Source organism: Lissotriton helveticus, chromosome 2_2 (genome assembly GCF_964261635.1).
Source record: "Lissotriton helveticus chromosome 2_2, aLisHel1.1, whole genome shotgun sequence".
NCBI classification, from domain to species: Eukaryota; Metazoa; Chordata; class Amphibia; order Caudata; family Salamandridae; genus Lissotriton; species Lissotriton helveticus.
The window spans coordinates 417,482,532-417,496,518 of NC_136060.1; the positions used below are offsets into that span (position 1 = coordinate 417,482,532).

General features: G+C 44.3%; 1 protein-coding gene across 1 annotated transcript in view; it reads right to left on the bottom strand.

The window, feature by feature from the left end:
- The window catches only part of POLR1A (RNA polymerase I subunit A), a 514,608-nt gene that overhangs the window by 211,368 nt on the left and 289,253 nt on the right, over window positions 1-13,987 (bottom strand). Inside the window, exons 16-17 of the mRNA XM_078678659.1 lie at window positions 5,522-5,705; window positions 3,750-3,832 (exon numbers count right to left, since the gene is read on the bottom strand). Of these exons, the coding sequence (XP_078534785.1) occupies window positions 3,750-3,832; window positions 5,522-5,705 (267 nt within the window). The remainder of the gene's footprint in view (window positions 1-3,749; window positions 3,833-5,521; window positions 5,706-13,987) is intronic.

A 13,987-nucleotide genomic window follows, 5' to 3' on the forward strand; every position in this document is an offset into this window, starting at 1 on the left:
GATTCAAGCTTGCCTGGCAGATGAGGGGGTGTTACCCTGAAACCAGTCCCAGGATGCTTGTTTCTGGTACAGGAAGGACCTGGCTTGGCAGTTCTGGCTGAACAGTTCCCATAAGGAGCAGGGTCAAGACTGATTTGCATACGGCTGGGTCCAAACTGGGCTGGTGAGCAAAAGAACGATGGGTTTCAACCCAGATCTGTGACTGGCGGTGAAGGTTTGCATTGTTTAGCATTCCGACTGTTGGACAGGCCCCACGAAGGGCTCGCTCCCTCCCCGCATGACAGGGCCCAGACATCGGCTCTCCGGGTGCTACCCGCAGAAGCAACCCGCAACCCGTCCCCCTCCGGGACGCCGGCTCCCGGATATCTCTGTACCACGGGCCCAGGCCCCCGTCAACCCCATTGCCCGGCCCAGCCACCATCTTGGACACTGCACCACGCGGCCGCGTGGCCTCGGCTCGACCCCAACTCTGGGCGGGCCCAGACATCCCGGCACCACCATCCATCCAGGAGGTGAACGGACCACTTGGCAGGTTAATGGGAGAAAGAAGTGTCGATGGCTCTCCCCCGCCAGGTGCCGATCGCCCCCAGCCTCCCCGGGTGCTGGCTCCACCCCCCTGCTGGGTGTCTGGACTCCCTCATCCCGGACCTCCCGACCTCCCAGTGCGAGGGTCCGGACATCAAAGGGCGCCAGACCTATAACTGAGGCAGCCCCAGAGCAGGAAGGCAGTTGTATCCTGGAGTCGAGAGACACCGAGAAGAACTCATCCTTGACGGACTGCTGGCGCTGCCGCAGCCCTGCCTTGTGAACTATCGTCCTGCCTGCTGGCGCTGCCGCGGCCCTGCCTTGTGAACTATTGTCCTGCCTGCTGGCGCTGCCGCGGCCTTCTGCACCGTTCATCCTCGTGGGACCTGCTGGCGCTGCCGCGGCCCGTTGTAACCGTCATCCTCGTTGGGACCTACTGGCGCTGCCGCGGCCCGTTGCCACCTACGACCTCTTCGGGACCTGCTGGCGCAGCCGCGGTCTGACCCGTCCGAACGCCGAGTTCGAGGATTGTGAGCTACCACCGTTTCACCTCAGTACCTGTAGGTACCAAGACTGTCCCGCTACCCCCTTCCCCTAATAGAGACTAGAATTGAGAGGATCATCGGGTCCTGATCTCCTTGTATCGTACCACCTTACTCAAAGAATTGCCTATAAAAGGTGTTAAGCTGACCTTCGTGTGGTGTCCATCTGTGGGGGGGAAGTTACTTGTCTGTACGATCGCTGGAGACGGCCCTCACCGGAGGCCTCTCCCCTTGTGCTCGGCCGACCCTCCAGGTCCCCGTCTAACACCGACCATCATCTGTTCTTTTAAGTTGGATGTCCACCCAAACAAGAATACAGCCATAAAAGAAGTACTAATTAAATGAGGGTCCGTTATGATAGTTTGATAAAGGTGGGGCAGACTGCTTAGCTGCCACATTTCTGGTAATGATGAATTCCATTTGTGTGCATTGATGTTATGTATTAACCAAGGAGACATACCGTGTATGTATACACCATGCCCCTTCACAACATAAACTGAGAAACGTAACCACCAATTAACTGCGTTATAGTAACAAAAGCAAATTTCATGGCAGACAAATGTCGCGTGCTCGGGTTCTAAACAGGACCATTTTGTAAAGCCACATTCATTGCTATGACTGTGACAGGCCACTTATGTAGCAGCCTCACTGTAAATAATAAGCAAAGAGAGCGGGAACCAGTCTCTTACTCACTGACGTGCAATTCCTGCCCGACAGGCGCTTGCCGGGTCCGAGAACAGCAGGAACCCTCCCTTCTGCCTTTTTACAAACAATAGGAATGACACAGGAGGCGGGGGCTGTTCAACAACAAAGACTGTATGGTTTCCAGAGTTTCATCCTGAGGAATGAAGGGGCAGAAAGATTCTACATCAAAGGAAATCAAGAAGTCTGTAGTGATATCAAAAGGCGGAGTCTCCGAGATAATTAGGGTATTTTTAGTATCTTGTAGATAAGATAGCGAGGCAATCCCCAATGGTCTCAGAAATATAGCCAATATAACTGCTAATACCTGAGATGGGACACAATTTTGGTTTCTGAAAAACTGGGTCTTTAGATTGATGAGTCGCATGTGGGCTAAATGAGGATATCCCTTGGGCCGGTCTGCTGCAGCTTGCTGCAACTATGCGATATATTTTAGATCTTGATTCTGCTGACATGATGACTTCCTTTATTAGGGGAACAGCACGAAGACCATTCCCTAAAGATCACACCCTCATTTTTCCATGGCTTAAGGAGGTTGATATGTTGGTTTCTACTTAATGTGAGGCAAGGAATGAATCTTTTTTAAAATGTTACCTTTTTGAGTTAGATGGCTTGGTGGCCTTCTCTAAGACGATGAAAACTGGCCATCACACCAAACGTCCAGAGCACTGCAAGGGTCAAACACTTAGAGGTACATACCTTGGAAAAAACCTCTCTTATTTCCAAATGAAGGGAACCAGAAAAGGCATTTGATTTCAGCTTTCTCAATGAAGCATCAACTACCAAGCTGGCTGATTAACATTAAAAAAACTTTTGATCACTGTGTCTCAGTCTGTGTTTACAGGCTGCCTTTCTATTTAAGATACCTGCTTATTGAAGCATCTCTCAAGCCACCGCTTGAGTCACTGTAGGAGCTACATTAAAAGGAAAGAATGGCCCAGGAGTGTATTCCTATCAACAGACAACATTTTGTTTCAAAGTAGAATACTAACAAAGGACATTGTACATGTTAAAAGCTTCCAACCTTGTAACCGGGGTCCCTGCATCAGAAAATAATAACAATGCTATTTTACAGCATGTTTGAGAATAATATCCATTATAGGCATAGGAATCCTGCAAGCACTGTAACTGGAGTAAAAGTATGGATGACGAGGGGATCTGACCTGCCAGTGAAGATGCCTGTGCTGTCACATTGCTTAAATGCACCTATTAAAGGCGAGGGAACCTTGACTGAGTTTTGTTGCATCATTTGAAGATCAAAATACTAATCATGAGCTATCTGAAGGCCTCGATTAGGTACAGCATCAGTAGGTGAAAAGCTTACCTGCCTGTGGGTGTGAAGTTTTTAAAGGACAGGATTGCAGTTTTAGGAAGAATCAGACTGATCTTCATGGGCAGCCTATACTCATGGGCACATCTTTCCTGATGCTCTGACCTGTGGTGCTTATTTCAGCAAGGAGGAGAATAGTTCACAGTAGTTGTTGGTCAGCCCTGTGACGCGTGAGATTTAGACCTAAAAATCCCTAAACAATTAGCGTACAATATGCTCTTGTCCCATAACTCACACATGGGGAGTGTTGTTCGGACACAGATATGTACCTCCTGCATTATGGATAGCCGCAGGATTAGTAAAGCAATATTGTGTGTGTTACAAACTGTTTAGTAGATAAAAAGCATAAGAAACAACAGAGACCAATGAATCTGTGTCTGCACCAAGATAAATTCTAACCAACATTAATCATGCCAAGAGTATCCTTTATGTGTCTTCACCTTTATTCTCTGCCAAGGTATCTGACAGATATGCTATAGGTGCCACAGCAACACTACCTACTGGCAGAGCGATTAATTACTTGAATCCAGTCTGCTGCAAGGAGACAATGCTAGATGAAAAATCTACTTGAAGAAGTATCTATAATAAAGTATGATAAGCAAGACATAACATATTTCCAAATTTAAAAGATATCATTAAACAAAATTTACCCGGGCACCACAATGCATGGATTCTTCAATAATTTTACGTCTTTTCACATTTGCTCTGCGTCGGACCAAAATGTCTTCCACGTCTGTGATAACAGAAAGAAGAAAATTAAATGAGAATATTAGCTCTTGAAAGATTGCCTTATGCCATTCCATCAGCTTTTAAATCGCCTGAAAAGTTTAACAACGTTTTACGCAAAATACCGTCAAATTGCCCTATGTTACTTTACACACCTTCTACTGAGCTACAGCCTATGGGTTTTGTGTCATACAAAACCTAATGATACAGCTGCTAATCAATACACCCACTTTGTGCAGAGATCTTATGCAGTTTTCCGCCATGAGTGAATAGCTTATCGAAGCTGTTTATTTGCATCATGGGAATTGTAGTGCTTTGTTCATAATGGCGTAACTACAACAAATGATGGACGGAATGCTGAATGATTCAAACAATCTCCCCCAGTCAAGAGATCTGGGCTAAATCAATCGTTCTTTTGCCCACTACACCACCCCAGTTTGGAACCAGCCATATGCAAATCAAGTCTTGACCCTGTGCCTCATGGGAACAGTCCAGACCGAACTGCCAAGCCAGGTCCTCCCTGGACCGGAAACAAGCATCCTGGGACAGGTTTCAGGGTATGTCACCCTTCATCAGCCAGGCTAGCTTGAATCCAGTGGCACAGTGAGCAAGGGACCCACGTCTGGGCATACCCATCCCACTTAGGGCAAAAAGTGTAACTGCAACAAATGATGGACGGAATGCTGATGGATTCAAACATTCTCCCCCAGTCAAGAAATCTGGGTTAAATCCATTGTTCTTTTGCCCACTACGCCACCCAAGTTTGGACCCAGCCGTATGCAAATCAGGCTTGATCCTGTGCCTCATGGGAACAGTCCAGACCGAACTGCCAAGCCGGGTCCTCACTGGAGAGGAAACAAGCATCAGGGGACCAGTTTCAGGGTATGTCACCCTTCATCAGCCAGGCTAGCTTGAATCCAGTGGCACAGTGAGCAAGGGACCCACGTCTGGGCATACCCATCCCACTTAGGGCGAAAAGTGTAACTGCATTGTGGAGAAGTGTGGCTCAATGGTTAGAGCGGCAGACCTTGATGCAGAGCTCTGGCCCGGGACCAGGGTTTGATTCCCGCCTCGGCGGGTCTCGGGCTCAAAATTCCTCTGACCGGATATTCTCGCCTCAGTGCCTATTCTAATCATGGGTCCCACGCTGCAACTCTGGGCAATAGCTTGCTTAATCTCCACAACGGCCCCAACAGCGCGAGGATGCCTGGTTTCACCATGGGGGTGCCCAGGAGTGGACACTTCACAAGGAAAAACAGGAAGGGTTCCTTAGCGGGATGAGTACAAGCGCCGGGAGACCCGGTCCGGGTAGCTGCGCGCTATACAAGTACAAAAACATTTACATTTACATTGTCCAGCATTCCGTCCATCAATTGTTTCTTTTGCATGTGTTTATAATGGCAACAGCAAAATTAAAAGTACGAGCATGCAAATAATTAAACCATGACTGGATAAGCTACTCTAGCTTCACAGGAAACAACTTCACAGCAGTTTGTGATGGGTAACAAATTTGGAAATGTTGATGTTGGCAAGAATGACTCAGTCATTCATCTTTCCAAAATGAAAAATTTGTCACAATTGAACCGTTTGTTAATAGTAGAGTTATATGGCTTATAATACAAATCTGCCAGACTCCATTTAAGCTTAAAATTACTATTTCCAAGCACCAATGACAAAACTTCCACTGTTCCCTTACCCATTGTAAATCCTCGGTAGAGCTGTAAGTACGCCGTGAAGAGCCGAGCCAGACAAGTAAGCAGCTTACCGCTGGTCTCACCACCATAGAGTTCATAGCAACAGTGCACCAAGCCATAAGCTGAACTGCCATAGTGTGCTTTGTCCAGAACACCGCAGAGTAACTCCCCTTCTCTAATAATAACCTGGAGAAAAACAAACAAACTATGAATACATTTAAGCTTCATCTACAGAAATACCACGCAAAACATTTGATAAACTTAAATAAATAAGACAAAATATATTTTAAAGGTAGAGGTCTATAGTGCAAAGCCACTTTGCTTAAACTACAAGGATGATAATGTGAAAATCAGAGTGCGAGGACAGATCAACGCCTAGAATCTACTAAGGTAAGCCAACGGAAGGCAGCCATCTTGCTGTATGCACATTCTCTGTGGCATAGCGGCTATACAGGCCACAAGATGGCCCCTGAGGTGGCCTGTGTATTATAAGTGGTATCTGTGCTAATCCAGTGGTTCTCAACCTTTTCACTTCAGTGGACCCCCACTTAATCATTAGTACCCCCTTTAGCAGCTACAGGCGGAATGGGGTTCTTGATGGGCCCCTTGTGTCTGCAGCTCGCAGATTAAGGCTCATAATTAACGTGAAAGGGGCGAGAGGGGTATGAGTGAATGGATGAATGGATAAGTGAAGAGTTGGATAGGGAGGTGGGGACAGACGGACGGACTGGTGACAGACTGAATGATAGATAAAAGAGTGAATGGATGCCAGAATGTACAGGGGAAATGGTGGGATGAATGAAAGGTTGAATGGATAGATTCTTGGATGGAAGAGACAAGCAAGCTCTTCTGATGAGGGTTGCGAAGACATGCTTTGCTTGCTTGCTAGGATGACATCACTTGTTAACGGTCGTGAGACGCCAGTAGCTCTATCTCGCAACGCCGCGGCCCCACCTCTATCGATTCTCCATCTTCGTATTAAAGGTCTCCTCAGGAAACACCGGTTAAATCCCAAATTGAAAGGACTTACTGGTTAGGAGAGCCTATTTAGAGATTTACCGTCTCCCTATCTGAGAACGAGGAAACGATAATACCTTCCTGTAACTGAATCTATCACGTAGATTTGCCAAGAAGTAACGCCTTAAAACAACTATATCATCTAGCGGTCATTTCGTAATGAAGAAAATATCCAAGACACGCTAATGATTCCCTTGAAGTTTTAATTGGAGATTTTATGGCATATCCCTTCGACCACAAACAGACTCTCTAGAAAGAAAATAAGAAGTAATTATACCAAGCGAAGATCCTATTTTTTAACGAAGTAAAAACGTGGCTCCTGAAGAAGGCGTTTGCAGAAACGCAGAAACGCGCGTCGAGAGAATATTGTTTGCCACCTACTGTGATATTGTTCATTTTAATTTTTAAATAGAGAGAATATTGTCTGCCACTTATTGTGAATTTATGTAAATTTTATATAATTTGTGTCATTAATTTTATGATAATTGTACAAGATTTGTTTTAAAATTGTTTATTGAGATGCTATATTTTTTGTAAATTGAATGTGCGATATGTGTTTTCCTTTTAAAATGAACACCTATTAAATGAAATAGAGCTTTTTATCTGAACAAATTCGTTAGTACATTTTTAATTTAAGACCTTTCCATGTCAGCTGTTTAATTCATGTTGTTATTTACACATATATTGCTTGCTTGTGCCACACAAACTTTGGTTCAAACTCTCCAGTTTCAAATTCCTTCACATTTAGAGAGTGTTGTAAAAATGTCCACTTTACATTTTGCTTCTTTATTTATATACACTTTATCAATCTGCTGATATAATTTAATTTTCTAAGCAGTCGTGCGTCCCCTGAGTAGGCTTCGCAGACCCCCAAGTGGCCAGGGGAGCACAGGTTTAAGAACCACTGATCTAATCTGCTACATAATTTCACTCCTTATATTGGAACACACACAAGTGAGCTAAAACACCCGACATTGGTGCAGAACACCTGCACCAACGTCTTCTGAACAAACTAAATAGGTGCTCTAATAACTTGCCTTCTCAAACACAGTGGAACTTGAAAAACAAGATACAGGACTGAAAAAAGATGACCGCTTAAAAAAAACATTTGCAACCAATATTGGGTGAATAATGATGTTCACAAATGGTTTACACCTGGGCCAGTTTGAACCCAACAGTTCAGGTTTTGTGCTGATCTGCACAAATTCGAGAGAATGCCTGCTCGGCTGTAGTAAGGTACGATTAAGAAAAGGACATACTCTTGGAGCATGTATCCTGAAGAACAACAAAAGAATACAGCAGCAGGGAGAAAAGGGATCATGGAACATGTGGACAGACTTTTTAAGACAGATACAGCGACGATGAAGAAAAATAACTGCAAGTGTTACCGTAAGGTTATCCAATGCTAGGCCTAATATAAAGATGTCCAATAGAGGCAATGAAACACTTACACTACACGCTAACCCAATTAGGCAAACTAGGACTAATGGTGCTTACGGGCCCAAATGGAACGTAGGCCTAATCAATGCCCGTTCAATCCCAAGGTATACCGCTGATATAGAAGCCTTATTAGAGGAAGATCCTTTAGACATGCTGTTTGTGACCGAAACATGGTTCAATGACAGCTCAGGCCGGACATCCATCTTACCCTTCCTTTGGGTTACCACATACACAGAGTGGATCAGACAGAGAGGGTAGGGGGTGGTATAGCTATTATCCTGATAGGTCAATTCAAATGTACTATAAATCAGTTTCATCTCCCAGAATGTGAAAGTCTCCAGTTTCACACAGCACTATCCCCTAACCGCACCTTCTCTGGGGAACTTATTTATAGGCCCCCAGGCACAACCTGCAGGTTCCTGGAGGCACTCCCTGACTCCCTAATTAGTCTTGCGATGGAGAAATCCCATTTGACTATTTTGGGCGATTTAATTTTCACTTTGAAGAACAAGATACCCCCCACATCAAACGGCTGCAAGGTGATTTAGAAGCTCTACAATTAACGCAACGTGTGACCTCACCCACGAACGAGAAAGGGCATATACTTGACCTTATTTTTTCTAATGACTCCAAAATCACTGTATTAACAACTATCCCAGTCCCCTGGTCAGATCACTTTTTAATTAGATTTGGTCTACCCAAACCCGTACAGCAGGAGAAATCTCAAGCCCAAACGGTTGTAAGGCGTAGCTGTGCTAGATTGGCCCCAGAAACCTTGCAGACGGTCCTAATGGACAACACTCCAAAATGTGCTGGTAATATAAAAGAAAAATATCAGCAATGGGAAGACTGGATTACCCAGTCGGCTGACATGTGTGCCCCATGAGAACTATTAACAATAAAAAATGCCCTAGAAGAGCACCATGGTACAATGGACAGCTTTCGGAATTGAAAAAACAATGTGAGAGACTATGGAGAAAGAATTTGGATCCAGTTTTACAATCTAGATACAAGCTGCTAATTAGGGCCTATCAAAATGATATGAAGAGTGCTCAAGCTAAATTCTATGAAAAAAAATCTTTCAATCCGCTAATCAAGGGAACTTTTTAGAGTGGTTAAAACGCTAACTAACCCCATTGAAAATACGAAAACCCTCCCGGTCTCAGTTGAAAGGTGTAATGACATAGCTACTTTTTTTCCATAAAAAAGTAATAGAAATATATGACCAATTCCCAAAGGAAAGGGACTTGGATTCCCTAGTGTTGAGGGAGAAGATGTTCGTAATCTAATAAAAGTTACTAAAGCTGGATCACCTACTGATCCAGCCCCGCCCCAGATTTTAGATAATGCACTGGAGACCATTTTACCCTCCATAACAGAAATGCTCAACCTATCATTAGAAGCCACTTCTGTTCCAAAACCTTAGAAGCATGCAATCATTAGGTCTTTACAAAAAATGCCAACATGGAACCTACTGTCTTTAGCAATTTACGCCCTATTTCACTTTTGCCATTTATCAGCAAACTTTTAGAAAAGCATGTAAACAATACCTTGACTAACTTCCTGGAAATTAATGACATATTGCATCCCACTCAGATGGGTTTTCGAGGCTCGCATAGTACAGAAGCAGCACTGTTGGTGGTCACAGAGGAGTTAAAGGCACAATTGGACGAAGGTGGCTCTGCTGCCATCCTTTTGTTAGACCTCAGTGCAGCATTTGACACCGTAGAGCATACCACTTTAATGGGGAGAATAAGGGAAATAGGAGTCCATGGCATTGCCATGGACTAGTTGGCTTCTTTTTTGGAAGACAGGTCCTTCCAAGTGATGGAAGGGGACTGTTTTTCAGACCACCTCCCAATTACATGTGGCGTCCCACAGGGATCTTGCCTTAGTCCTACCCTATTTAGTATTTATGTACGGCAGCTGGCTAATATAGCACAGGAAGATGGTGTCTCAGTGGTGTCATATGCTGAAGACACACAGCTGAAAGTCTCACTAATAGATAACGCAAACCAGCAGCTGAGTCACTGTCTGGAGAGAGTGGCAAATTGGATGGGCAATATTCATCTGAAATTATATGGTGAAAAAACAGTGATTATTCTACTAGGAAAACCTATTATCCAGGCACCCCTGACACAGTGGCCCCATTGCATGGGAAACCCACCTACCCCCAAACCAGTTATAAAAAACTTGGGGGTTTGGATGGAGAACTCACTCAGAATGGATTCCCAGTCCAGGAAACTGTCAGGAATATATTTTTCTCTGCTTAAAATACTAAGGACGATTATTGAGGTGATACCAGAACATCTGAAAAAAATAGTCATTGAGTCTCTTATAATCTCACGCTTGGGTTATGGCAACTCACTTTACGTGGGCGCACCCAAATATGTGACAAAGAGACTACAGGTAGTACAAAATGCGGCAGCAAGACTCCTTCTAAAAATCCCCAAACACACTTCGACTAAAGAAGCACTGAAACAGCTACACTGGCTCCCTATTGAAACTAGAATAACGTTTAAGTCCCTATGCCTAGCATATAGGGCTGTTAACAGAAAAAGGCCCAATAAAACAGACAAATGATGTCCAGGTATATCCCGACCAGGCATCTAAGATCAGCTCAGCAACAGCTTCTTAGGACAACGAGAGCCAAAAGAGCAAGGTGGGGGGCAGATCATTTGCCCACCTGGTACCAAAGATGCGGAATTCCCTCCCATAAAAAATAAGAATCCTACCCAACGAAGCCGTTTTCAGCAAACATCTCAAAACTTTGCTGTCCCCTTGTAGACGCCTTATGGATAGAGCTTGTAAACAGTACTCTTTAGCGCTGGGAAGCCTTCGGGCAGCCATGCGCTCTACAAATTCCTAAACATAAACACTGCTACCAACCACACCACCAACAGCAAAGAAAGTGCAGTAATAACCCATATGTTTTTGTAAGGTTAGAAAAGCCTGTTTGTTAACTGAGTATACCACAGACATGACACTGGTAGGTTAAGATCCACAGTCGCACTTCATTACGCTCCAAAGTAACAACTCAAAGATGCCTCATGGGTTTGGTTGGCAGGTCCTCTTGCTCCCCCTCTAACTTAAGAGCACAGCCACACGGTAAACTCAACATCTACCAAAACACATCATACTGGGCCAGGTCAGTCCACAGGCACCACCAGAGAATCTTGCCTCTGGGTATACCCACAACCACCAACATACACCTTGGTGTACTAAAAGGCCAACTAATTGGTGTGGATACCCATTTAAATACTTAATAACATATATGGTGTGACCAGAAGGGTCCATGTAACTGGGACAGCATGTTTTGAGTCCTAGGCTTTCTTTTAACACATCATACTTTCAGGTGTTAGTGTGATTGGTACAACTGAGCTGAAGCAAAGACTAGAAGAATTACACAATAATGAGGTGCGACTTGGAGAGCACTGAGTTCCTAAAAGAAAGCCCTGGGCAGGATTTATTTATTTATGTGAAGAGTTTTATATAGCGCGAACATGACCCTCGCGGGTATCAGAGCGTTTTACAACCCACCAATAAGAGGGTGGTAACCGTTCGGTGTTGTGATCAATAGATTAAACAAGACAATACCATAATACGCAGGTAGTAAAATTGGTGTCATAATCTAGAACAGTACAGTCTGAGATAACACCCTGGCTGAGGGTGGTCTCATCTCAGTGATAGGCCAATTAGATCATGGTGCCCCAGTAGTGTTGTTACCCTAGATCTAGTGCCTGGCTTGAACGAGCAGTGTTAACCGTATTTCCCCAGGATCCTGACACAGCAATTCTAAGTTCATTGCTCCCTCAGAGTCATTTCATGCTAATAGTAAATGCAAACCTGAGCCCTAGGGTCCAACATGGCTGCCACTTGAAACAGCGGATCCTGCTGTCCTAACACAAGAACCCGTAAACGCACAGCACAGTTGCCCTGTACTATTTTATAGTTTATATATATATATATATATCCTGATTTCGCCTCTAGCACACAGGAATCGAATCCCAAGAGACGATGCAGACCCAAATCGTGCTAAATATTTCTTTATTTTCTGTTACTTGCCCAACACCACCGCCATGACGCGTTTCGGTCCCTCTCGGACCTTGATCACATGACACATCACATGGGCAGATCAACAGCTTTTAAAGTGACAGTGCAATTTCAATCATGATGGATATGGATGAAAGACTCAGTTCCTGCGTAAATGCATTCTTAACTGTAAGATACAGTACAAATTGGCTTACACGCTTGTAAATTCTCCTGTGCAAATCTGGCTGTTAAATACAGTACATTCAAAGTGCAAAACGTGCCAAGTTCAAGTGCAAATTGCTATTATTGTAAACATTCACAATAAATATTTACAAAACCGAGTAAGAAACATCAATAAATAATTATAATCATTATTCATGATAAAAACATCCCATTACTAAAATCAACCAGATAAAAGGAACTTTCTAAAATATATGCATGATTTAAAATCTATGCTAAAAAAGTCCTCTATGGCTGCATTAATAATGAGTGTATTCTACTCAGAGTCTTAAGTCACATCCGTGACCGGCACCTGATGAGAGTTTTGTTTAGCCTCTAACCCATGCAGGAACAATAGAGTACTTACTCATAAATATATATATATATATTTTATATACTACTAATACTGTACTACCTATTTAGTAAGATTGTCGAGCGGCCCCATGATTCCAAGGCCACAATGCTCCAGCCTTGAGGTTTTCTTTTACAAATCACTGGTTTCAGGTGTGTTAGTTCTAGTGCGTCTACTCCAGTGAACCAGGCCCACAGCTCCCACAATGCACAGGGCTAGAGAACCGCATCTTTGGGACACCGAGTCTTCTGGTAACCGTGCAACCCAAAAAATGGTACTGAGTTAGATGAGTGCTTAATTGCACCCAAAATACACTAATGCAGATCAGCAGACTATTCTAGTGAGGGAAACCATAGTCTCTGTTAAAACCTTATGAAAGTATGGTGGAGATATGCAAGAGTCACGTGACCCGTGGGCGGTACCGAATAACGACACACTCATTGCATATGAAGTATAAGAGAAAAAAACGGGCCAGTATAACTGGTGCCTTGTGCAGTTTTATGAAGTCACACAGCTGAAGGCAACCAAATTATAGTAGGGTGAGCCACAGCACGTGTAATACCTTCTTCAATGACCCTACATTCAAATGGTGCATGTACCAAAGACAGATTCATAGACCTCCTGAATGGCCTGGCCAGGCCTCGTTTAGGTGTCTCAAATGTTTTATATCTGAGCGGAAATGACAGATCTGGAGTCACAGGAAGTCCGCAGACAGAAGTAACTTCTGCAGAGAGTGCCTGGGTGGCATTTTTCACAGTTGACAGGGATGGGACCACTGATGTTCCAGGGAAGACCAAGCAGGATGGATACTGCAAGCGTTGTGACGACTCACTAAATCCCATCTTAGTGAGCACTCCCAGGCATGCCCTAAAGCTTTTGATTCTAAGGTGCGCACTTAGCCTTGGTGAAAAAATTGGATTGCGTGAGTGTGAAAAAGCCCCAAACATCTTGTAAGTATAAAGGAGTGTAGGCAGGGCTTTAAGTGGGCCGGGTCTCACCGGTGCTGAGCACCGGCAGGTTTTTATTGAGGGCCTCGAAAGGGGTCTCTATCGGGCTCTGTTTTGTGCCCTGGCACAGGCGGTCCTGCAGTGACAGCAGGCACATCGACGTGCGCTGCTCACACTGCTGACTTCTCACTAATGGAGAAGTTACGTCTTGACGTCATGCCAGGTGAGCGTTGTAGAGGAAGGGAAATCCTTTAAAGAGAGACATGTTCTCTCTGGATTTCCCTTCTCTTTCTGAGATTCAGGAGCAGCAACATTGTCGTGGTGTCACCAGGGCTTTAAGTGGAAGCTTTTTCAATATTATATACAAGCTATAGTTGCCGCTTATTTATCTTATGCAACTAACAACCATTGCCAAAGCCAATAGGCCTGACTTGCTGTAGGTATGATGTTACTTGTAATAT